The sequence below is a fragment of the Erinaceus europaeus genome, chromosome 8 (genome assembly GCF_950295315.1).
Source record: "Erinaceus europaeus chromosome 8, mEriEur2.1, whole genome shotgun sequence".
In the NCBI taxonomy this organism is placed as follows: Eukaryota; Metazoa; Chordata; class Mammalia; order Eulipotyphla; family Erinaceidae; genus Erinaceus; species Erinaceus europaeus.
Window position 1 is genome coordinate 80,545,827 of NC_080169.1, and position 24,656 is coordinate 80,570,482.

Genomic DNA, 24,656 nt, shown 5'->3' on the forward strand with positions numbered 1-24,656 from the left:
TTGTTAGTTTTTATGCTCCCAGAACTCCATTAGGAGTATCACTGCCTGTCTCAGTAGAGTAAAAAAAATGCTGGAGATTCAAGCTATTTGGCTGATTGCCCTTTTCTAAGACTAAAGAAACACAGAATAGGTGATGCCAAATATGGACTTACTTCTTAGAGCTTTAGAAAATCAAGCACTGTCACAAGCTTTGATTTAACAACAAATTCTGTAATATAGCTCTCCAGTGTTATACCTCAAAAGTACCAAAGAACGAGACCTGAGGCTGCATGGAGGGCAGGGAGTTACATTTATTTTACGTTAACAGTTTACAGATTCCTACCGGGCCTGCACACCCTTGTGCCGCAGCACCCAACCTGTGTGAGTTTCAAGCCGGGTGAGACACAAGCAGCTTGGTTACAGAGTCCATCAAGTGTTGACAATAAAGGTGAGAGCAGGTTGGCTACAGTCAGAGCCTGCTACTTGGGATACTGGAATACAGAAGTGGGGGGTGTCCAATAGTGTCTATGGATTTTTCATTTCATTCGTCTGAAGGGAAACGCTCTTGATTGCCTATTTCAATAGGGGCAGGAGAGATGTCTCAGATAAAATCCTTGTTCCTGTATTTCAGGGAGAATTTATGCAGGTACAATTGGGGGAAGATGGAAAGCCAGATAGAGCAAGCAGCATGAGTTTAAAGTTGTTGTATTTCCCTGTTTTTCAGATAACTTCTTTGATCATAATGCAACATCCTTCTAGAACGAAACCTATTGTAGGCTTCATATTCCTTATTATTTTAAAGGGGAAAGGGAGTAAAGACAGGGTAAAGGGTATGGTATCTCTGATAATTGCCATTTTAATATCTAAAATGCCTTTTTTCCCCCCTTTCTTTCCCTTCCTTCCTTCCTTCCTTCCTTCTCTCTTTCCCTCCTTCCTTTCTTCCTTCCTTCCTTCCTTCCTTTCTTTCTCTTTTTCCCTTTCTTTCTTTCTTTCTTTCTTTCTTTCTTTCTTTCTTTCTTTCTTTCTTTCTTTCTCCAGAGCACTGCTCAGCTGGTGTGGGGGGACTGACCCTAGGACCTGGGAGCCTCAGGCATAAGAGTCTGTTGTCATAACCATTATGCTATCTCCTCCACCTTTCCATTTAATTTCTTAGTTGTCTGCTAGCAAAGCACTATTAACCATCTTATTCAACCCAATTCATTGTTCTCAGATCACCTCTTCTCCCTAGGGTTAGATCAGCTTGCCCCATTCTTTTGGGGCTACTGTTTTCTAGGGAATTGACATTATCAGATGCAGGTAAACTTAGCTCAAGTGTTTTCAAGAAAATCTATCAGAAGAGAAGCAGGGTATTTGGACATGTGTTGGTCTATATATTATATTACATATGTATCCATTTTTCTCAGAAATAAATTCTTAAAAATTGATATGGGCCAGGCAGTGTGCACCCACAAGAACACATGTTGAAATGCACAAGATCCCAAGTTCAAGTTCCTGCTCTCCACTTGTAGGAAGAAACTTCATAAGTAGTGAAGCAGTTGCTACAGGTGCCTCTCTTATTTTCTCCTCATCTGCCTTTGCCTTCTCAATTTCTATCTCCCCCTCCCTTGTCAATTTCTCACTGTCCTATCAAATAGTAAATTAATTGTGATATTTCTATGTATACTATATACCTGTAAATTTGTTCTCTTCAGTAGCCTCCCAGGTAAATCTTGTCTTGATGATAAAGGCACTTTGGTGAGAGACATGTACTTCATTTTGATAGTGTTTTCAGCACCCGATAAAGAATCAGGCAAGAGAATGAAGCACTTTTCTTGTTGAACCCTGAGGGTACTTGCTAGTATAGTTGAAAATAACTTTGCTCAGTGTCACTCACATTCAGATAGCAGAATGGATAGTCTTGATTGGGAGTGTTGGCGAGCATTACTAGGCAAGTATTTCAAAGAATCACACAGAAGTCCAACTACTGGGAACTTCCAGAGGCATGGCTATGGAGTAGAAGCCAGCTCAGATTGTGCTCCTGATAAACTAGAACAACAACAACAACAATGAAAAATCACCTGAAAGCTCAACAAAATATAACCAGGATTTCTCTAGAAACTCACTAAGCCACAGCCACCAAGTTGCAGATGCTACTATGATTTCATCCAGAACTCCCTGAGCAGATTACCTCACCAATGTGTCCCAGAACCTTGTTGGGAAATTGTGCGGATGTGGTCGAATATTGGCAGGGCCCACAAACCACTATATTTCCATGCAAGTATTATTTACAGATCTCTACCACATTATCTCCTCAGGGTATTGCTAATTCAGTTAAAACCAATGCAACAGTTGCGAAGGATGCTTCCACCTTCCCAACATGCCTTTTGCCCCTGTCCTCCCCCTTTCCTAGCCAATCCCATCCCGACTTGCCACTTCCTGAATTCTCCCATAAAAGCCTCTTCTTTTTCCGCTTTTGCTTTCTTTGCTCTTTTCTCTTCCATGACTGAACCCGGAGAAGGGCTGGTAGGCATAGTGGAAGGCAGCCATTTTGCTAGCTCCACATGGCCTGAACCACTGTGGTCACACCCAATTTTTGATTTGAGTTCCCACTCCGCCACGAGTTCCTGGTCTCTTCTCTCTCCCCCGCGACGTAACCCAACAGAACCTCACCTCTTCAGAGCCCTACCCAACTAGGGAAAGATAGAAACAGATCTGCATGTATGGAACAACTTGTCAATGTTCATGTCCGGTGAAGAAACAATTATAGAAGACAGACCTTCCACTTTCTGCATCCCATAAAGAATTTTGGTCCATACTCTCAGAGGGGTAAAAGTTAAGGAAAGATGACCAGAGGACTTGGAACTTTAATTCCATCAGGATCCAGAGAAAGAAGAGGAAGGGGGGAAAGAAAGGACACTCAGAAGTAGAAGTAGTAGGTGTGACTTAGAAAGGAAGAGAAGGCAGGGCCATAGAAAAAAATGGTAATATGAATATAGATAATTATAGAAATAATAGTCAACCCACATCTGTGTTGTTAGGAGAACTAATGCAGTTTCCAGTGGAGGGAATGGGAACACAGAACTCTGGTAGTGGGAAAGGTGTGGAACCACTGTTATCTTAAAATTTTGTAAATCAATATTAAATCACTAATAAAAATAATAAGTAAATAAATGTCAACTACTGTTTCATCATTTTAGGTAAATTCTCATTTACTGTTGCCACCCTGCCCTTACCTTTCAATTTAGGAGTTGTTTTAGAAAAGTACTATATTCCTAAAATTCTGTTTCTGACTTGAAATGACACACAGCCCTCCATCAACTTAAAGCATGTAGGAAGGATCTTTAAAAGCTATTACTGGAATGTAAGAGCAAAGGAAATTAGTCTCTGGGAACCATTAGCCATTTACTAAGCTGTTCAAGTACTTGAATTCTCTAGCAGTCAAGCACACAAGGCTCAAGGTTCAAAATGAATACCCCAATCTCCTCCTAAAAAGTCTTTAAAACCACCATTGGACATGGTGAACCTAAAGGAATAAAACAGATAGAAACTAACTAAATGACATACAGTAGTAATTAAGAAATAAATAATAGGAACAACTGCTACACCATTCATGGAGCTTTCCTTGGAGAATGGTGTTCCCACGTGGTGTGGGTGGAGAAGGTATCTCAATCCTGGCTCCTAAACACAGTGAAATGTGAGCTATCTTGCTGATCCTTATAGTATACTTATATAATGAAGACAAGGCTAACTTCAATCAATAGCTAGAAATTCATTTTGGTACAAGCCACCTTTTAATGTATAAAGATCAAATAAAAGCAAAGCTGTGTAACTTGTTATTCTCTGTATTGTGATTGCTGAACAATCAATAACAATCCAGAGAGAAGACTACTTAGGTAGGAAATAGAGCTATTCATAATGCAATTATGCTTGTAGAATTGAAATACTTACAGGCTTAGCTGTAATGAAAATGATCCAACAAAGCTCTAAAATCACTTAGTTAATGTTGAAAACAGTCAGGAGGACATTGACAACGGCCTATAAGTGGGTTTTGGTACTTAATGGGACAGAGGCTGTAGACAATGACTTGCTTAGCATTGAGTTACATAAAGGTCGTAACCTTAACACAGTATAGACCCAATCTCACAAAATTAAAAGCCAGGCTTTATTAACAGAAATCTTGTAGTCACCTATGTTGAATGCTTTACATTGGGTTCTAGTTCTCCCCCAACAAGAGAATTGCATCAGTCCTGTTAATTTCGCGGGCCGCTTGGCCCCGCCCCTAGGAAACCCGCCAGAGTTCCAGAGTTGGAGAGTTTCAGAGGGTTCCCCAGTAAGAGAGTTCCAGAGTTCCAGAGTGAGAGAGTTCAAGGGTTCCTGAGTTTGAGAGTAAAAGAAAGAGTGCTTGCACCGCCGCAAAGAGACAGCAGAGTTCTGTTTGGTGATTAGTTTGTCTTAGTTTATGAATCGTTGTTCCTGAATAAAGAAATACAGCTTCCCTGCCCAGCCGTTGTCTCCGCGTCTCTGTTACCCGCTGTGAAGCTAGCCCGCCCAGTAAGAGCCTCCGAAATTTTAACAACAAATGGCGCCCACGAGGACCTGACCTGCGCATCTCTCAGATAAGTAAAGACAATTTGGCTACCTATGCACTATGGCCTTCTCTTCTGCTTGTGAAGAGATCTCCAAAGGCCTCTGCTCTTTCTTCACGAGACTGTTTTGCTGTTTCTGGAACATTTATCTCTGGACCACTCTGTGGTTTCCACTCGCTCGGGCGAACTCAGAACAGCCAGCGGGAAGAGCCAGCGGGAGGGAGGCGAGGTGCGGAGCTGCTGTTTCCACCTGGTTAAACAGCCAGCCAGCCAGCTGCGCCCAGACAACCCTGCGCACCGCGCCCGCAGCCCCGCAGCCCTGAAGCCCGCAGGAGGCCGACGTCAGCACACAAGAGCCCCTGGAGCCCGAGGCCAACACGCAAGAGCCCAAGGCCATCCCACAGGAGCCGGATCTCCACCGCGTGGCGCAGGGCACTGGACGCGTGATCCCTCCACGCTGCTCGGCCACTGCGAGCAGGGCAGCAGACATGGCAGGGCCATGGGGCAGGGCCACGGCGGCCTATCATGGCTGCCACCCCTGGGCACCTAGGCCCACGCCTTCTACAAAACTGGCCTGACTGCCCTCTTGCTATGAATTCTGGAACCATCCCGGGCCTCCCGGACCCCCGGGCTCCCTGCCGAAAATGGGCACACGAGATCTCCAGCCACCGGTCCGGTCTGAAGGCAGACAAGCTGGAGTATGCAGAGATTTGTGCAGAGATCGCAACCTGCAATTCCTAGAAGTGGAGCTGCATGGGAAGCCACCTCCGGATGGTGAAACCTCCCCCCCCAACAACTAAGACAGTACAGATGTAAATTCGTGTTTAAAATGACATGTCTTCGTAACAAAGGTTTCTCTCCTAGTGTATTAATGACCATGTTTATGTGTATGTTTAAAGTTTGGTAAACAGTAGCTTTAAGGCTAAATTCTTACTAGTCAAAGTTAAATGAAAAAGGTTTTCAACGTAATTCTCATAAAGATAAAATTAACTTACATTTAAAGTCTAAGGTAAAAATTAGTTAACAAGCAATATATTTTAACTAAGTTAGGCTAAACAAAAGGTTAAATAGACTTGTTGATATGTAAAACTCTCCACTACCTTCTCTATTAGAAATGGTAGATCGCACAATGGCTATGCTAATTATTCTCATGCCTGAGGTTTCCTCTCCGGCCCACACCTAGGGTGTGTCTCCATCTTGAATGGGTGTAACAAAAGGTTAAAAGACGTTGTTGATATGTAAAAGTCTCAAATTCCTTCTCTATTAGAAACGTTGGATCGTGCAGTAGATATGCTAATAACAAGTTTTGTTTCATAGTAAGTAAGTTGCAGCCAGCTGCCTTTGGGACTCTAGGCCATTCCCCGCCCCCATGCAAATGCCCGTCGAGGCAAGTAGCCCCCCAGAGGCAAGAAATGTTTTTTTTAAGATGATAAAGTTTAGTTTGTGCCAGTTTTTTTTAAAAAATGCCTGTACGATATAGTTTTCTGTTCACCCCACACCCTTGATACTATAGTCATTTAGTTAAAAAGAAAAGGGGGAATTGTTGTATGCTTTACATTGGGTTCTAGTTCTCCCCCGCCAAGAGAATTGCATCAGTCCTGTTAATTTCGCGGGCCTGCTTGGCCCCGCCCCTAGGAAACCCGCCAGAGTTCCAGAGTTGGAGAGTTTCAGAGGGTTCCCCAGTAAGAGAGTTCCAGAGTTCCAGAGTGAGAGAGTTCGAGGGTTCCTGAGTTCGAGAGTAAAAGAAAGAGTGCTTGCGCCGCCGCAAAGAGACAGTAGAGTTCTGTTTGGTGATTAGTTTGTCTTAGTTTATGAATCGTTGTTTCTGAATAAAGAAATACAGCTTCCCTGCCCAGCCGTTGTCTCCGCGTCTCTGTTACCCGCTGTGAAGCTAGCCCGCCCAGCAAGAGCCTCCAAAATTTTAACAACACACCTAGTTGTCTAATGTTTTTCGAGCTTTTACTATCATTTTATGAAAATCAGGAAGTAAAGCTGCACTGTAGATAGTTTATCCCAGCAAGGAAGGGCAGTACTTAGCCATTCCTTCTACACCTGGTAGTTAGTTGATTTATGTCAGGGTTCTAATATTGTGAAGCTTTCTGAGCAAATGAATTTTAATGACTGACTTGTTAAAGTTTGGTTAATTAATGAAAATCACAGGTAAAATCACAGATACCTTTTTTTTTTTTTTTTTTAATGAGAACTGTACCATAGTGTTATGGTTTCAACCTTTGTTCTCTATGGCACACATAAGCTTTGTAGTGAGTAGCAGTACATTAGCCAGTGCATGGCAAACGCTAGAAGAAGAAGCCAGTGCATAAAAACAACAAGATGTATCAACAAACAACTCCAAACATATTACTGTGATATAATGAGTAAGTTTGTATAGCTTTTGTTCCATGCACTCAGATGATAAGCATAAAGATAGAAATAAAGGGCACCTGGTTTGTTTCTAAGTTTGAGCAACTACAATCTATGCTGCTGTGAACATAGGTGAATACAGATCTCTTTGGATGTGTAATTTGTATTCTCTGGGTGGATCTCTGGAACACGGATTGTTGGATCATAAGGTAGGTTCATCTCTATAGTGTACTGAGGAATCTTCAGACCCCTTTACACAGGGGTTGGATTAATCCACATTCAGAGATGAGAAGTTTTACCATGGGAGGTGGCACAGCAGATAAAGTATTGGACTCTTAAGCATGAGGTCCTGAGTTCAATCCCCGGCAGCACATGTACCAAAGTGATGTTTGGTTTTTTCTATCTCTCATCCTATCTTTCTCATAAATAAATAAAATAAATAAATAAATAAATAAATAAATGTTTTGCCTATCTGTTTTGTCCTATAAATCATTATTATTCCAATGAAATGATTTATATTTATATGTATATGTATAAAAATGTAAGTACACATATATGACAAAAACAATTAGAACATTATAAATGGTTAAAAAAGACAAAACTATTAAGATTAATCAGGTAATTTTATTTATTATTTACCACTCAACAGCAACCAACAGGAACATCTGAATTAACAGAATCTCTTTGGAAGCTGCTTTGGAAATACACACACGATAAATTTAACTGTTCATTGTCAATTTTTTTAAAAATGGATTCAAGAGCAAATGACACTGATTTATACTGTGCCCAAGCACTACTCAACAAATCTATTAAATTACAGAGGAAAAGGAAATCAAAGAAGCTTTGCTATATTATGCATGTCACCTTATTTAAATAGAAGGCTGTACTTCTTTAAAGCAACAGAAATATGGAGCTTCCTATATTTATATATGTTTTAAGTAGGTGATTACAAACACAAAGGTGTTATCATCAAAAGCAAGGTCTAGTTCAAGAAATTTCCTATTGCAAAACTTGCAAGATACAAAGCTAAAATTCATATGTTCCTTTTCTCAGTTCTGAATTCTTTCACTAAACATAAATATTTTAACATATATTAATTTTCTGACATTCAAAATTGTAAAGTCAATATGGCAGAATTATTGTTAAAAGCACATATGTACAAATATTTTCCCATACATAAAGTATTTGGCATAATTATAACAATCATACTGCATCCACAATTGTTTATTTTTATTTTTACCATTTTTTTACACATAATGGTATCTCTTATTAAAATTAACTAGTTATGTACAAAAATACTTAACATTTATCATAGAAAACTTCTATAACCAGCCTCAACAGCTTATGCCTGCTGAATGGTCTCATTAAGAGAATATAAAAAAGTGGTCACTGCCTTCCAGGTAAGCTATCAACAGAAAACAAACATGGTTAAACTAAAAGGAGCTTCCCAACAAAAGAGGGAAAATATTTAACAATATGGTTTAAAATACAGTCATGTCTACTGTCAATTGAGTGTTATAAACAGTCAGTAAAAGAAAAAAATACAAAATACATTTCTACATACAAGGTGCTTTTTTTTTTTTTTCATAGTCCTACAAATGTGGCTTTAGCATCCTTATCTAAATGTAAGATGCTGTATTGTGATTTTCAAGTGAGGGCAGTCTACTACAGCAAACCTTCAAAAAAGAAGAACACTAGAATCAGATCAGAAAAAAGGACTCTACTGGTAAGAATGGGGAGTGATGAGGAATTTTTAAAAATTTTGTGCAGGATTGAAAGTTAATGCCCTTGCCATTTGAATGTCCTTTTGCCATTTAATCATGGCAATATATTGTCTCTGAGGTTTTTTTTTCCTTTTTCTTCATTTAGCTATTGATTTAATACTGTCCTGTATTGATTCCTGAATTCTTATTAATGGGACCCATTAATTTGTTCCTACTTAATACATGAACATCTGCTCTTTTTTCAGTGATAAATTTTGCTGAGGAAACTATCAAGTAAGGAAGCACAAAATTCAAGTAAACATTTCTCCTGGGGTATTTTGCTTTATCTACCTGATTGGAACACTGAAAGTTAATTGCACCTTGAAAAGAAATACAGTAGATATCAAGGTATCAGGGTACTAAAGGATTTACCAACTAGATGACAGAATCTTAAGAATGTAGACAACTGTCAAATGCCATAAATAAATCAAGTATTTTGTTTCCAGAACAAAACAACTCCCATTCCTAATCCTTTGAACCCCTTATGTGTAGTGCCTAACTGACCTGCTTTAACTTTCAGTTCTGATGGTGTGCATTGATCGGCCTGCTCATGGAAAGAGTCAGAAATCTCTACTTATAGAAGTCTTCTAAAGCCAGGGTCATTGTTAGGATGTGCACTGACTTAATAAGCTTTCTCAGAGTATCAAGTATTCAGTAAAAACGACAGTATTGTATTGGTTTTAAGGTTAAACTATATATATAAAAAAAGTGAACCTAAAAAGATACAAAAGTCTTTATCACTATTTACCACTTGCAAATGAGAAAGTTTAATGAAATTCAGCCATATTTCATGTAACACCTGGCGTTTCAGATCAGTAACTTAATATTGTGCAACATCGTATTAATAAGCGAGTTTTTAATTCCATTCACTTAAAAGACAAATCTGAGTAATTTATTAAAGTGCCTACACTAAATGTCTTCCCATCAGACTTATTCTCTTTTAAAATGGGGCAAAAAATCCATCGCGGGTGAATACAAAAGTGACTTATAATTGAGAGACTTTCCGAGGCAGGGGCCTGGGCCGCGGAGCAGGGTCAGTCCTTCTGGTCCCATTCTCCAGGTGGCTGGGTCTTGTTGCCAAGGGCTTGGGGGGCAAGGCGGGGGGCTCGGAAGTGACAGGAATGGAAAGGCTGTGAGGTAGCGGGACAGGGCGCCTCAGAGTCCGCTCATAGACACTGTAGGGTGGTGGCGTTTTACTCTCCTTGCGCACCGGCTCCTCTGGAGCACTGTAGCTGGGTCCTGGTACCACTGGTGGTGCTGACTGTTCATTCACCTGATTCTCAAATCCTGAGGTTTCCGAAGTGCTACACCGGCTGAGAGAAGAAATGCCACTGCTGTAGCTGCCCGACAAGACCGGAGAATTTGAGATCAGTCCTGGAGAGTGATACTCCACTGGAGATGGGGTGAAAGACTGCACAGAGCCCTGCTGAAGTACAACGGGGTTGAAGAAAAAGAAATGTTAAGATAGGGGAGTTGGGCGGTAGGCAGCGGGTTAAGCGCAGCACGAAGCTCAATGGCCGGTTCGAGCCCCGGCTCCCCACCTGCAGAGGAGTCGCTTTACAAGTGGTGAAGCAGGTCTGCAGGTGTCTATCTTTCTCTCCCCTTCTGTCTTCCCCTCCTCTCTCCATTTTCTCTCTGTCCTATCCAACAACGACGACATTAATAACTACAACAATAAAACAAGGGCAACAAAAGGGAATAAATATATAAATACTAAATAAATAAACCTTTAAAATTATATTAAAAAGACACATGTTAAGATAAGAAATAAGTTGTGAAAATATTATGGGATGAAATGTGTTCCTCCCCACTCACCTACTAACTGACATGTTGAAGTTCTGCCTTACAGCACTTCAGTATGTGACTGTATTTGGAGATGGGGGAATTAAAGAGATGATTAATGTGAAATGAAGACTTAGGGTGGGCCTTAATGTGCGGAAACTTGGACACACAGAGTGACACCAAAGATGTGTGCATACAGAGAAAAGGCAACCAAGGACAGAGGGAGAATATAGAGTTCTGCCAGTCAAAGAGAGAGGCGCCTCAAGAGAAATGAAGACTAGCAACACCTTGATGTTAGACTTGGAGCCTCCAGAACTGTGAGAAAAATTCATTTTCTCCTCGTCATCTCTTAGGCTGTGGTGCTTTGTTTTGGAAGTCCTGTAAGAGTAATGCAAATACTCTGACTCAAATACCATTGTCACTTGCAGCAGTTAAAATCCACATCAGGCATTTAACTGCCAGACCTAGCACTCATTCACTTCACCTCACTGCCCACTTATTATTCTCAAGGCAGACATTCAGAGGCATATAGTCCCATGGTTTAAAGGAGAAGTAGAAAAGACAATAATATGGGGGATGCCATTTAGCCGGGCATGAATGGCAGGCCAAGATGTAGGCTTGCTTAGCACATGAATGGGACTTCCAGAAACCCAGAGAAGGGGTGAGAGGTATGCTAGGTCTGCACCTGAGTCTTCTGCACCTTTATTAAGATGCCTGAATTGAAGCAGGACTGAGACAGTCATCTATATTGTTTTCTTTCAACCTGTCACGTTAAGTTTTAAATGCAGAAGATACCCTATAAAACTCTATATTGCTGCTTTCGTGATGAAATGGAAATTTAGGCTCAGCATTATAGCATTGGAATTGTATGCCCGAGGCCCCTATTATTATACCCAGTACCATCATATCCCAGAACTGAAGGGTGCTCTGGTCTCTTGAAAATAAGTATATATATTTTAAATGGTACTGGAAGATCTTATTAATTAAAAGAGGTTTTTAACAAACAAATGGCTCATTTTCATTTAATACATATAACCTTTTGGAGGTGAGCAAGGGCTTAACCCATACATTTCTCAGTTTACCAGCTCTTACAATTCTACTTCACATGGTATTCTCCGGCATTTTTTTTTTTTACTTTGTTGTGCTAGCTATCTAGCCCTGTTTGATGCCTGAATTTGTAACTCCTGCTGGTATATACTAAGGCTATAGTCCTATAAACTTCTTAAGGGGGCTGGGTGATGGCACACCTGGCTGAGTGCACATGTCATACTATGCAAGGACCTGAGTTTAAGTCTTCACAAGTGGGTGAAGCAATGCTGCAGGTGTCTCTGTCTTTCTCCCTTTCTATCAACCCCTTCCTGTCAATGTCTGGCTATCTCTATCCAATAAATAAATAAATATAACAGACAAATAAAAAAATTTCTTGGGTATATCCCAAGATCTAAGCATCTTAAAATCTTAATAAATAAAGAATAAAGAAACCTAAATGGCTTAATTTAACCTGTATTTTCTTTTTAAAAATTTTTATTTATAAAAAGGAAACACTGACAAAAACTATATGATAAGAGGGATACAACTCCACACAGTTCCCACCACCAGAACTCCCTATCCATCCCCTCCCCTGATAGCTTTCCTATTCTTTATTCCTCTAGGAGTATGGACCCATAATCTATATTTTCTAAACTTACTTGGTCAGAGACTTTTTAAATTTGTCACATAATGGTTTATAAAATAAAATTTCTGTGGAAGACACTGAGAAATACTCCTCTAGAATAACTTTGTTTTGGTCTCTCTTTCTCAGAACAAAATAATGAAGGGGGGGGGGAAGATGGTAGCATACTTGGCAGAACCCATGTTACTAATCATAAAGACTCAGATTTAGACTCCTAGTCCTCATCTACAGGGGAGAATTTTCACCAATGGTGAAGCAGTGCTGCAGATGTTTCCCCTTCTCTCTATCTCTATTGCTCACCCTTTATCAAAAACAAAAAACAAAACAGAAATAGCAAAAAATAATGCTGGCACACACATTCTTTCCTTTAGCAGGGTTTTAAAATTAAGCATGGACTACTAAGCGATCTCACTGCTGTGATAGAAAAAAAAAAAAAAGCAAGACCCCAATTTCAAAACAAGCCATGTGAATATAAATTTTTCTGTAGGGTTAACTCTAGTTGCTGAGAAGAACAAAACTCTGAATTGGTTAAGGAAGCAAATTTCATTCTAATCATAGAGAAGTTTGAAACTTGGTTTCACTGTGCCCTCTATTGTAATGCAGGAGATATAGCACAAATATTTCATTTGTTTTCTCTTTCATTCAAACTCTGTAGCTTCAAGGTAATAACATATCACCAATTAAACAAGGTACAAGTCAACAAAGAGAGTATATGCCACCTCCCTTATCTGTGACTATTTTGTATGTATTTAAATGTTCTCAGTCCTTAGCGAATGACTCTTCAAAGAAGAATAAAAAGAAGATAAAGCTACCTACTTATAAAGATCAGGTTGAAAAATATAGATGTTAATTCCACAGTAACTTTGTGAGTTAGGACAAGTAGGAAGATACAAAAGCACTATGTTGCTTTCCCCGAGTGAAGTCAATAGGACAATCAATGGCTTCCAGAGCCAATGCAAACACTGTGCACTTTTATCATTAACAGCTGCACTGCAGAATGACAACTAAAACTAGCAAATAACTTACACTCACCAGAAAATTTCAACATGCAAAAAGTAGGCAAATACAAACAAAATCACACTTCTTTGCAATTTCCTCCCGTTTTTTTTAATTTAAGTTTTGTCCTTTAGGTTCTCAATTTATATCAGCAATTATCCTTCACACTACAGATGCATTAGATCACAACCTCCCTGTTTGTAGAAGCTGATTTGTCTTTTTCTCTCACATTAGCTATAAATAACCAATCAACAAAAAGAACATGAAATGTGTAAATCCAAAGTCACTCAGGTACAAAATTATTCTTTCAGTCTCAACTTCAACTTCATATTAACCTCTGGTGCAGCAGCTCTGAACACCACTCTCTGTATGTACTGACAGTCCTTACAACCAATCAGATTCAATTTATAGACTAAATACTATTCTTTACCTTCATGAAGGACTTTGTATGTTTAGAGATGTTAAATAGCCTACATCTACATAACAAATCAGACATCTGACCTTTAAAGCTTTCCACTTGGTTCCCCGGAAATGTTTAAAATTCTTTTTATTGCCTTGGTTTTCATGATCAAGTATGTATCTCTAATGCAAATGAACACTTAGATAGAAATAAAGTTGGGTTTAACTTTATCAAAAAGTGGTGAGAAGGAAAAAAAAGGCGTAGGGCAGTCAATATTTAGTAGATCTTTTCATTTGAAGTGTTTCTTTTCTTTTTCCTCTTTTTTTTTTTTAACAACATGTCTTAAACCAAAACAGCAAGCTAAAAATGTCTTAGGAGATACATGGAAACCATATGTTTTTCCTAATTCAGTATTTATACTCACTCTGTTTTGTATAGTCTCATTGGTACTATTTAAGGAGTTTGAATTCAAAGCACTGCATTCATGAATGAGGTTCCCTAAAGGTAAAGACTAGTGCCTTCTTTTTTAATCCATCTTCCTCTGTCCGTTATTTATATTCTTCCCTTTGTCTGTCTGTGCAAGTGAAAGCAGCTCTTTATGTGATAAGATGAGTCTTAAGAACTTGGGTTAATCTTTAGCCTCAGTCTAAAGAAGGTCCTGTACCTTCATTGGCGATCTTCCCGCTGGTGAGGGGGACACTGCTGTTGTGTGTCTTGCTGGTGAAGCTGCAAATGAAGAGAAAGAGAGATCATTTTCAATTAAGAATACCCAGGCAGTTAATTATTTGCCAATGCTCTTTGTGTGTACAAACACATATAAGTGATCCACTATGTAAAGACATTCTACAAAGGAGAATAGGGGAAAACTAAGTGATTTCTGTCCAAAAGAGATTCCTAACAAAAGATGATAGTAAAGAGATATGGGTTAACCAGTGAAAAGTCATAAATGTATACATGATACTTTAGCAAAATGACAGGGCCCCCAAACTGGTTCAACTACTTTACCAGTTTCCTAAAGTCTTTATGTCTATTCACCACTGGATGATTTTGAGATTTTAAAAGATTTATATAGTTGTTAATGAGAGAACCAGGGTATCATTCCAGCCTATGCTATGCTAAGGATTGAATTTAGGACCTCATGTGCAAGAGCCTAACAAATGATCTACAATATCATCTCCTAGGGAATGGGCTCTTTATTTAAAGACTATTTAGGCATGAGGTCTGAGTAGCAATCTTTTTGAAATTGCTGCTGACTTTGGTCTCCATAGTCAGGTATAGCAAGCAAGCTCACCTAGGCAGTTTAGAATAGGCTTGTGGGAATACTTTGACACTAGTCTCTTCTTCCTCACGCCTAGTACCCCCTAGACAGATAAGAACTCATCGGTTTCCATTTCTCCTCTTAATACATGTACCAGGGGTAGAAGATGGTCGAGGTGCTGTGCTAAAGAGCTGGTGCTATGACAATGAAAAGATCTCTGTTTCTGCCACTAGATTTTTCTAGTCTCACAGATGGGGTCTCACAGCATGTAAGGTGGCACAATTCTGTGTACATGTTTGTGGATCAGATCCAGCTCTCTAGAGCACACACAGTAAAGCCTGCCACAACGCAGTCAGCATGGTGAGAATAAACCAGACATCCCAATTCCACCTGTAGAGGTTTCAGTGAGTTCAGGGTTTGTTGCTCTGTGATGAGCTGCCATTCTCCCAGTTGTCACAGTGAGTAAGGCTTAAGAAAAATACAGAAAGGCTGAAGGGAAAAAAGACAGACAGTTACAGATCCCCTCTACAATGACCACAGATGATGGCAAGAAGACAGACCATGAAAACAATTAGTGCAGAAGGGAGGGCAGAGCTGCCACATTCATGGGGAAGAGGTAAGGTTACCTGTGTAATCTGGGTCTACAGGAATAGGAAGAGTGGCCCCTTATGACACAATGAGATATGCAGTCCCCATCTTGCAAACCTGGGGCATGTCATCAGTATACAACATGCTCCAGCACAAGTGTGAATTCTGTCAACTGTGATTTCTAATCATGGAAGGACAAAGAGTGTATGGACAGAGAGGACAGAGAAGCAGGCTTTGACACCATATGGCAAAAATCGAGATTTACTGTTGCCTGGAATCCTCTTCCTCACAAGGGTCATATGACACCACCACTTTTGACCCTTCAGTAGCCTCCACACCTACTGAAGGTTCACAGAGATATTTCTCTGGAAGGTGTTCTCCCTCAGAGATTTAAAATAGTTCTGTTAGTACCTTTTTCTGAGGTTTTTTTTCAAGTCCCTAATTTTAAAAACACAGCATGTTTAAATTAGAAACTGCCTCAATATATATATATATATATATGTATATATATATATATATATATATATATATGGAATAAAATATAAATTACTTGGATGATAAATATGAGTCCTCCACAAACTTATAAACAGATACAGATTAATGATTAAGTCTAAAATTATCTCTTGTTCTGTAAAAAGATGTTACAATCTTTCAAAAACTTACTGGTGACTTTAAGCTTTGGCATGCATAGAATAAACTAGGTGACACACAGTTTATTCTGAAAAGAATATTTACTTAGTAAGAAAAAAAGCTAATAGAAAGATGACATGCAGGGAGTTGGGCGGCGTGTTAAGCACACGTGGCGCAAAGCGCAAGGACCGGCTTAAGGATCCTGGTTCGAGCCCCTGGCTCCCCATCTGCAGGGGAGTCGCTTCACAGGCAGTGAAGCAGGTCTGCAGGCGTCTCTCTGTCTCTCTTCCTCTCTATCTCCCCCTTCTCTCTCAATTTCTCTCTGTCTCTATCCAATAACAAATAAATAAATAAAGTTTAAAAAAAGATTAAAAAAAAAGAAATATGACATGCTAAAATAGAGCAAATAAAACATGATTTCAGGAAAACCCATGACAAAAAATGGTGTCATATTCTTTCTTGTTTTTAGGGCATCTGCATTTTTTTTTTTTTTTTTTACAACTGCAGACCTGCTTCACCACCTGTAAAGCAACTCCCCTGCAGGTGGGGAGCCAGGGACTTGAACTGGGATCCTCATTTTGGTCCTTGCGCTTTGCGCCACATGCACTTAACCGCTGTGCTACTGCCCGACTCCCAGGTTGTCTCATTTTCAAAGCTTTAAAACTACTCTAGATAAAAATTAAGTGTTGAGAAGACTCTTCCCAACACAAGGATAGGCAGAGTTAGTAGAATACGATAGAGCTAGTACTATGAATTCACAAAGAAAGTTTAAAAATTATTTCCAGTTGTTCTTAAACTCTAGAAAAGCTTGGTAAAATAATAGATTCTAAAGAGTTACTCCAGAAATAATAAAAATTATGATTCACTAGCTTGAAAAGTTAGAGCCCAGAATGGACTTCTATATTCCTTGCACAGATTGCAGTGTCTTGCATCAACTTTTTAAGAAACATGACCCATGAATACAGACCACCTTATTTAGCAGATTAGTTATGGTTAGTTGTTCCCTGTAAGCACATCAAAGTTATAGTTAGTTAATTTTTATGTAGGGGAAACCTGAAACCTATGTGTTAGTCCAGAGTAAAATTGAAGAAAGTGGTTGAATTGCCAGAGGTTGCTGAAGCAGTGCAAGAACATGCTAGCAGTAGCCGAGCAAGGTTGGTTTTGAGAATGGTGCTTAGGAGAAAGGACAGTCTAAAAAATCTACCTGGGGAATTTATTGGGAATGGAATACTCATTTAGTGCAACAAAATTTCAAAAGACAGGGAGAACACTGTAAACAAAATATGTACCTACTAAGGTTTTTTATTTCTAACATCAAGTGCCTACCTTTCAATCTGAAGAATTCAGGACAAGATTGAGTAGTTAATAAAAATTTATAAAAGTGATTGGTCAAATGCTTCAAATACCCACCAGTCTGTGTGGGTCTTGGAGGGACAGGGGGAGAGATAAGTTTCCCACTATCCGACATGTTCTTGGCTTCTTTACCACTGTCCAGGCTCCAGCTGCTAGGGGTAGGATTCACAGCTGGAAGGGAATAAAACAGCTAAAAACACACTGTCCACTTTTGCTCTTTGAAAATTTGAGATGATAGAAGTCAGAATTATCCAGAATGAAAAATGTCAATTGGCTAAAAAAAAAAAAAAAAGGAAACCTAAATAAAACCTGGAATTACCTATCTCACAGTTAGAGTTAACATTTTATTGGGTAATAGCATATATCTTTACTTCTCTCAAGCAGTCAAGCAGAACTACAAATGCACTTGAGCACAGAGACTTGTAGAGAATTACTGCTATGTTTAGATGCTAGATAAGATAAAAATATATATTCACTAGAATGTTTTAAAACTAATTCTTATCATTATTATTTTGGTAAAATTTTCTGAAAAAGTACCCCCACACAGAGAAAGGGAAGGTAATAACATTTGGATGGTGGGCCACACCATATCATGTTGATGTCCAACTCTTTCAGAAAAGGACCCTGGCTTCTGAAATCAATAGATTCTTTTGAAGTTTGTCATAAAACAATAATTTGGCATAGTGACAGCATCATTCTTTTACTGTAATCTGACTGCTCCATGCTTCAGTAAGATGCAGAAATATGGAACAATCCTGTTAGGAACAAGGGCAAGACACACAAGGTTATAAATAGCTGCTTTGCCATAAGGTTTACAAAATAAAATCTTTGAGATTTTTCAGCAGTTTGATCTCTGTGGAGACACTGCCATCTAATGGACATATCTAGGATCTCAACATTTTACCATCTTAAAAACCATGTTCATCATGTGGACTGGAATAATCATTCTTAAGAACAGGTTTTCTATGTTATTTTAAAATTTACTTTTTTGTTTTGTTTTTGCAGAAGGGGTGAAAAACATTAAATTCTTAAATTCTCCAGACGAAATCAATCTTTGCCATGTAACATTAAGGCGACACTTCTTTAAAAAGAATTTGGTGGCGATTTCACTAATTTTCATCTCCCAAGAAAAGTTTTGACTTATTGGTGTACTCATATAAAAATACAATCTAGTTATTAATGAGAGTAATTAAAGTGCACTCTACTGGGACATTTCATTAGTAACTCTTGATTCACTGACTTGTGAAGATGCTTTGATTTTTGAAGACTGACCCTGAGAAGAGCAAATGGGTGACTTACACCAAGCCCCCACCCCCACAGCCAAGGAGTCATATTTAATCTGCACCACCTCCTCTGCTGTGTTATACAGACGGATGCTAATGGGCTACACAGGTGTTTATTTCTCTTTTGTGTGTATGTGACCTTGAGGTGGGGTGCACTCCATTATGCACTGGACTGCAATTCTTAAATAGTATCTGAGTCACCACGAACAACAGATGAGCTGGCAGAATGAGTTTTGTAAGGGGAGGCAAAGGATAAGGCTCTGGAAACAATCTGGAAAGGTGCTATTTTCATTATGCTGAACAAATAGTCTAACTGGCAACTTTATTTCAGGGAGCCCAGGAATTGCCTCAGTGACTCACTGAATGACACCAAAAGCCATTAGCCAAGGAATTCCTAACTTGCTCAGATATTGCTGCTAAATCCTGCGAGAAATCAGTTTTTGAAGAACATCGTGAATGACTGCCTTTCATTAATCCCCTAAAGAACATATTATTCTTGATCACTGAAGATCTGCCCTTCACACACACAAACAGAAGACTGGAGAAAAATGAGGACAAAACAACCCTTACACATTCTAGGACTGATGAACCGGATGACTATAGACCTACCTTTCTCTGGTGCAGAAAGATTTGGGTCACTGCGTGGCAAGGCCCCCTCTCCAATATGATTAAACAGCAGCCTCTGCAAAGGCACAGAGTCTTATTTTTATGATGTGATTTGCTGACATGTAAGATCTCTTAGAAAAAGAGAGACTATCTCATTATGGAAACTTCATTAAAAATAATTTTTCTATGGTAAGATGATCCTAGGAACAAAGAATTCAATTATATTTATGGGAAAAAAATGGGGAAGGGAAGAGCCTCAGGTTTGAAGGATAAGAACACAATATTTAAAGATTGTATTAGATATTAAAGGCAAATGGTAGATTATTTTTTATAATAAAATATGGGAAATATAAATAGTGGCCGTTAAGCAGTGAAATGTAATTTAAAAGAAATATTAACTTCAACATTTTTTTCGTGAATGGACTTTAAGTCCTTTAATTTGAAATCCTAGATTAGGCCAAAACATACAAAATGGTTAGTATTCTATAATTCTTAATCCATGCAAAGGACAAGTTTTAGAAATTTTGACTTGATACATTAAAATAAAAAAGTGCCAAGTTGCTTAAAGTAGATGGACCACGGAACTAGATCTTTGGGGAATTTTGGCAACATACAGTGTTGCAAGTTTTAACCAAAGGCTGACAACTCAAGAGGCTCATCAAGGAAGGCTTTCAGATTCCCCGGTGCTGACAATATGCTCTCTTAGAGCAGATGGAACAAACTGAAATTGCCTTGCAACATCAAGTGACAAAGGGAAATGAAACTGGTTAGCTGGTTCAGCCAAACGCACTCCGATATAATTTCTGTGAGACATCAGTGTTGTGCAGATGAAGTATCCTGGGACTTTCAGGAAGATCACACAATCAGCAAAGATAAACCAATCAAGCCAAATCCCACTCGCTCTCATCCATTTCCAGATGCAGCTACAGACTTCTGCCAGGATGGTGTAGAAAAACAGAAAAATTAGCTAGAGGATAAACAACTACTTTTTTTTTCTCTGTTCTTAAGCGATTACCATATAATTGTTAAAAACCAAGGGTCACACATGAATCTTTGATTCTGAAACTACCCTTTGAAGCCCTTGAAGTACTCAGAGGGTCTTGCCCTTCCTGGAATTAAAACGGAATCACTTCAAAACCAATTTCAGGGAAGGTGAGGACCATGTACCTTTAGTTCTGAGGAGTACAAGGAGAGCCCAAGGTCTCTACAGACTTTACCTCTATGCATTAAAGAAGAATGGCAAAGGCAAGCAGAAATGATCTCTGCTCCCTTGGATACCTCAGATAGAAAGCAACTATAACTCTCAAACTAAGTACAGGCAAGAAAAAAGACCAAAAAATAGGGCATGCTTTTCCTTAAGTTTTTTCCCCCTAGATTAATGTAAAAAGTTCCTCTAAATTTCTGCTGTCACACAGCCAAACACATGCATACCCAACTCATTCACTCAAATGCCCCAGGTAATGCTTACATAGCATATCAAGGAGGGTGAAACAACTTCCCATTTCCCTCTCAACTTTAGTACTCAGGCAATAACTTGTGCATCAGATACATGAGTTTGAGAAAAAATTTCTAACACATTAGAGGCATACTCTTCACCCAGCTGGACTTTTTGTCTAACATATCTGGGTGCCTCTGGCAGCACGCTTCTGCAGATATGGAAGTAATTCCAGACTTTTTCCTTGCTTTGTAGTATGTGACTCCCACAGGACTACCTGAGAAGGCTCCACAGGTGTTGGATAAATGGCACTACATGGTCTCTCTCTTGGGGACAAGCAAGAGTTTTCTCTGGAATGTTTGTGTTTGTCAGACAACAAGGGAGAAGCTGAAAGAGAAAGGAAAAAAAAGGATTATTAATATGGTAAGTAGCACAGGGCCTGTTTGGAGAGAGCCTATTTGCTGCAGAAGCTGGTCAGTTTAGAAAACAAACATCAGCTTCCCCCAGCTAGAAGGTGTTCTGGGGACTATAAGCCTACCCCAGCCTTTGAAACTGACCTCTGGCACTTGATGGAGCAGAACTTGTCACATTAGGCGAAGCAGAGTGAGTAGAACTCAAGCTTGAGGTAGACGGACTGGGCTGGAAATACAGGAGAACTATTACTATAGAATGCTTACAGTTTTCAGACAACACTGGCATATTTGAAATAAAATCCCTAGCTATTTTTATTAATTAGGAGAGAATAAAGAAAGAAAAGACAGAGGTCATTTAGAAATACAGAAAGAATTTTATAAATAAGTAAATAAAAATTAAAAAAAAGAAATACAGAAAGATCTCAGTTAACTCAGACTGCTAAGGAATTAATTATCTGAGTTTTTTTTTCACTCTTGATGAAAGAATGTATTTTTGTGTTAGTTTCAGCTGCAGAGTGTGACTTCATATCGTTAGCAAAATAGTAAGTAGAAATAGGTGAGTGTCTCTAAAATGCATCCAGCCAAAGCATACATTTGGCATTATATCTTTTCCCCAAAGATAGCGGTGAGGAAAATTTCAACTTGGTTTTTGCTAAATCATTATACATGCTGCATTAGTAGTATTCAATTAAGTGTTTTGTTGTTGCAAGGATTATATTGATGCTAAAATCCCTAAAAATTATGTCTTTTTCTTTTGTGTAACATGGAAAATTTCTAACATGTACATAGGTAGAAAGATTTTTGTTATGTGCCTACATCACACATTCTTTGAGAAAAGAAAAAAAAAACAGTTACTTAGAAGTGCTAAGAAGCCACTAGTATGCAATAACATGCTTTAAGAATCCTAAACAGAAGCACCAAATCAACACTAATCTCTTCACAACTTGCCCTGGATTCTCCAGTGCATGCTCATGTCACATGAGAGTGGATGGGACTTTGTAGACTCCAAAGACTAAGAGAACAAGAGTATTTGAAAGTGTGTTCTTAACTCAAGTTCTTGCTTGTAGGTTAGACTATGTTCCTTAGCACAGCAAACAGACACTCTCATGATTGAGACAGAAAAGAATTAAACACAATCAGAGAAAAAGCCAATCAAGTACCTGCATGTTAAAGACTTCATCAGAGCTTTCTGATTGCCCTGTAATATTGCTTACTTCAGCAGAAGCTTGTGAGGACAGTGAGGAGGAAGAATATCGGTTGACAGCTGGGTAACTTAATGGGCTGTTTTTTGGGAAAAAAAATGGTTGTTAACTCAGTCTCTAAATTATACTTTATCACATGCTGGCATGGCATAAAACCAAAGGGGGTAAAAATACATCCATTTGATTGTCTACTGTTTGCCTCAATATAATCAAATGTTTTGAGTCTATTTATTTCTCATGCTGTTGCTCTTTTACCAGTGGCAGATTTCTACAGCTGCCTTGCGGGCTAATTATTTCATTAAGAAATAGCATATTTGACAAATTGTGCCGTAAAGGATAAGAGAATCATTCCAGATCATCTTGTAGGGATGCCAAATTGTAAGATAATTCAGAATATGACTTACCTGCGTCTAGGAATTACCCTGGTACCATCTGGGCTCATAGAAGCAGGTGCTGAGTTTCGACATACTCGAGGGCTTCCATTAGGAAAATGGACTGGACTGGCTTGTATACAAGCAGAGAACTCCTAAAGATGTAGTTGAGAAAATATATGAGGGGGCCAGACAGTGGTGTACCTGGTTTAGCACACACATTACAGTGTGCAAGGACCCAGGTTCAAGACCCTGGCCCCCTCCTGTAGGGGGAAAGCTTCACAAGTGGTGAAGCAGGGCTGCAGGTGTCTCTGTCTCTTGCCACCTCTACCTCTTCCTTCCCTCTCAATTTCTCTGTCTCTAGCCAATGATGAATACACATACAATTAGAAGAGTAATTGTGGGGGCAAAATAACTCAGGGGGTATTTTAGTATGTTAGGAATGCATTTAAGTTGTCATGAAACCTTTACATAGGGATCTAGTATGGTCTCAGCATCAAGCTTTCTTTCAGTTTATCATATATATATATATATATATATTTATTTATCTTTTGTTTTTATACAAGGTAAGCATAGTAAACAGAAAATTATGCTATTTGAGGACTCCTCAGTAAAATGGTGCAGTTTGGCAAGAAAACCAAAAGATGTCACTATTGGATACATCATCACCCCTTTAATAAAAAGTAAATGACTCTGGTTAGACTGCCCCCACCTGGACATTTTGTATACATACCTGGATTCCTAAACTTGACTTCATGACAAAGAACTGGTCCACCAGTTTTTTGTGAAGGGGTCTCATATCTTGAGGTACAAACTTCTCATGAACAGCCAAACCAAATTCCAAAATCTGTGCCTTGGTAGTAATATAAAGAAAAAGATCCATATCAGTGTCTTCACTAAGTACCTGCACAGGACCAGGAATTATTGCTAATTCTCTCAAGTCTTTAATTACAAGTGAGATGATCTTTAATTTACAAGTGAGAATACTGAAGTTCACAGAAATCCTACATGGAATAAAAGACAAAGAGGGATTAGTACAGAGGCCGCTCTGATTCTAAAGACTTAATTTTCTTACTGCCCTTTTAAAATCTGTGTTCTGAGGCAGGGAAAATAACATAGTGGCATAGTGGTTATGAAAACAGACACTCATGCCTGAGGCTCCAAAGTCCTGGATTCAATCCCCTTGCACCACCATAAACAGGAGCTGAGCAGTGCTCTGGTGAAAAAACAAAACAAAAAAAGAGTTGTGTGCTACTCTGGCTCCCAGGATGTGGTAGGAGACAAGGATGCTTCCTGTTATTAGGGGGAGCCAGTTCACACAGGGGAGGAGATTTTTTTCCCCTTCGGATAGCACCTGGTTTGCCATGCTACCCTTCTCTCTTCCATCACTTTTTCTTTCTTTTTCTTTCTTTCTTCCTTCCTTCCTTCCTTCCTTCCTTCCTTCCTTCCTTCCTTTTTCTTTCTTTCTTTCTTTCTTTCTTTCTTTCTTTCTTTCTTTCTTTCTTTCTTTCTTTCTTTTTCTTTCTTCCTTTTTAAGTTATCTTTATTTATTTGAGAGAGAGAGAGAGCCTGAAATCAAGAGGAAGGGGGATATAGAGAGGGAGAGAGGCAGAGAGACACTTGCAGCACTGCTTCACCACTAGAGAAGCTTTCCTCCTGCACATAAGGACTGAGGACTTAAACCTGGCTCCTTGTTCACTGTAACATGTGCACACAACTAGGTGTGCAAACAGCTGGCAATTTATCACTTTTTCTTTATCTAGCTACCCCTCAGATTTCCACAAGCTGTCTGGAAGCAAGAAGAAATTGAGCAGGTATTCTGTAATAGTTGCTAAGCTTCTAGTGTTTGTTAAAAACCATTATTCTTATTCAAGTATTATAGTGCAAAAAAAGGAGCAGCTCCCTTTTCAGAAGTTTTCCTGCTGTGAAGACCCAAAAAAGAGATATTTCCTTTGTTCAACAGTCAACAGTGATTAATTACTTACATTTGAATAGCAGC

The 24,656-nt window shown here is 39.0% G+C and overlaps 1 protein-coding gene across 8 annotated transcripts in view; it reads right to left on the minus strand.

The window, feature by feature from the left end:
- Nucleotides 1-7,509: 7,509 nt before the first annotated feature.
- The window catches only part of DOCK4 (dedicator of cytokinesis 4), a 541,157-nt gene continuing 524,010 nt past the window's right edge, over nucleotides 7,510-24,656 (minus strand). For 3 of the 8 annotated variants that reach the window (XM_060196434.1, XM_060196435.1, XM_060196431.1), the window contains 9 exons: nucleotides 23,391-23,510; nucleotides 22,691-22,812; nucleotides 22,245-22,365; nucleotides 21,229-21,310; nucleotides 20,949-21,058; nucleotides 19,240-19,312; nucleotides 17,405-17,518; nucleotides 14,183-14,244; nucleotides 7,510-10,094 (listed from right to left, as the gene is read on the minus strand). In XM_060196434.1, coding sequence (XP_060052417.1) covers nucleotides 9,654-10,094; nucleotides 14,183-14,244; nucleotides 17,405-17,518; nucleotides 19,240-19,312; nucleotides 20,949-21,058; nucleotides 21,229-21,310; nucleotides 22,245-22,365; nucleotides 22,691-22,812; nucleotides 23,391-23,510 — 1,245 coding nt within the window. In that variant the 3' untranslated portion in view covers nucleotides 7,510-9,653. The remainder of the gene's footprint in view (nucleotides 10,095-14,182; nucleotides 14,245-17,404; nucleotides 17,519-19,239; nucleotides 19,313-20,948; nucleotides 21,059-21,228; nucleotides 21,311-22,244; nucleotides 22,366-22,690; nucleotides 22,813-23,390; nucleotides 23,511-24,656) is intronic. The other 5 variants (XM_060196436.1, XM_060196432.1, XM_060196437.1 and 2 more) reach the window with 4 other exon arrangements.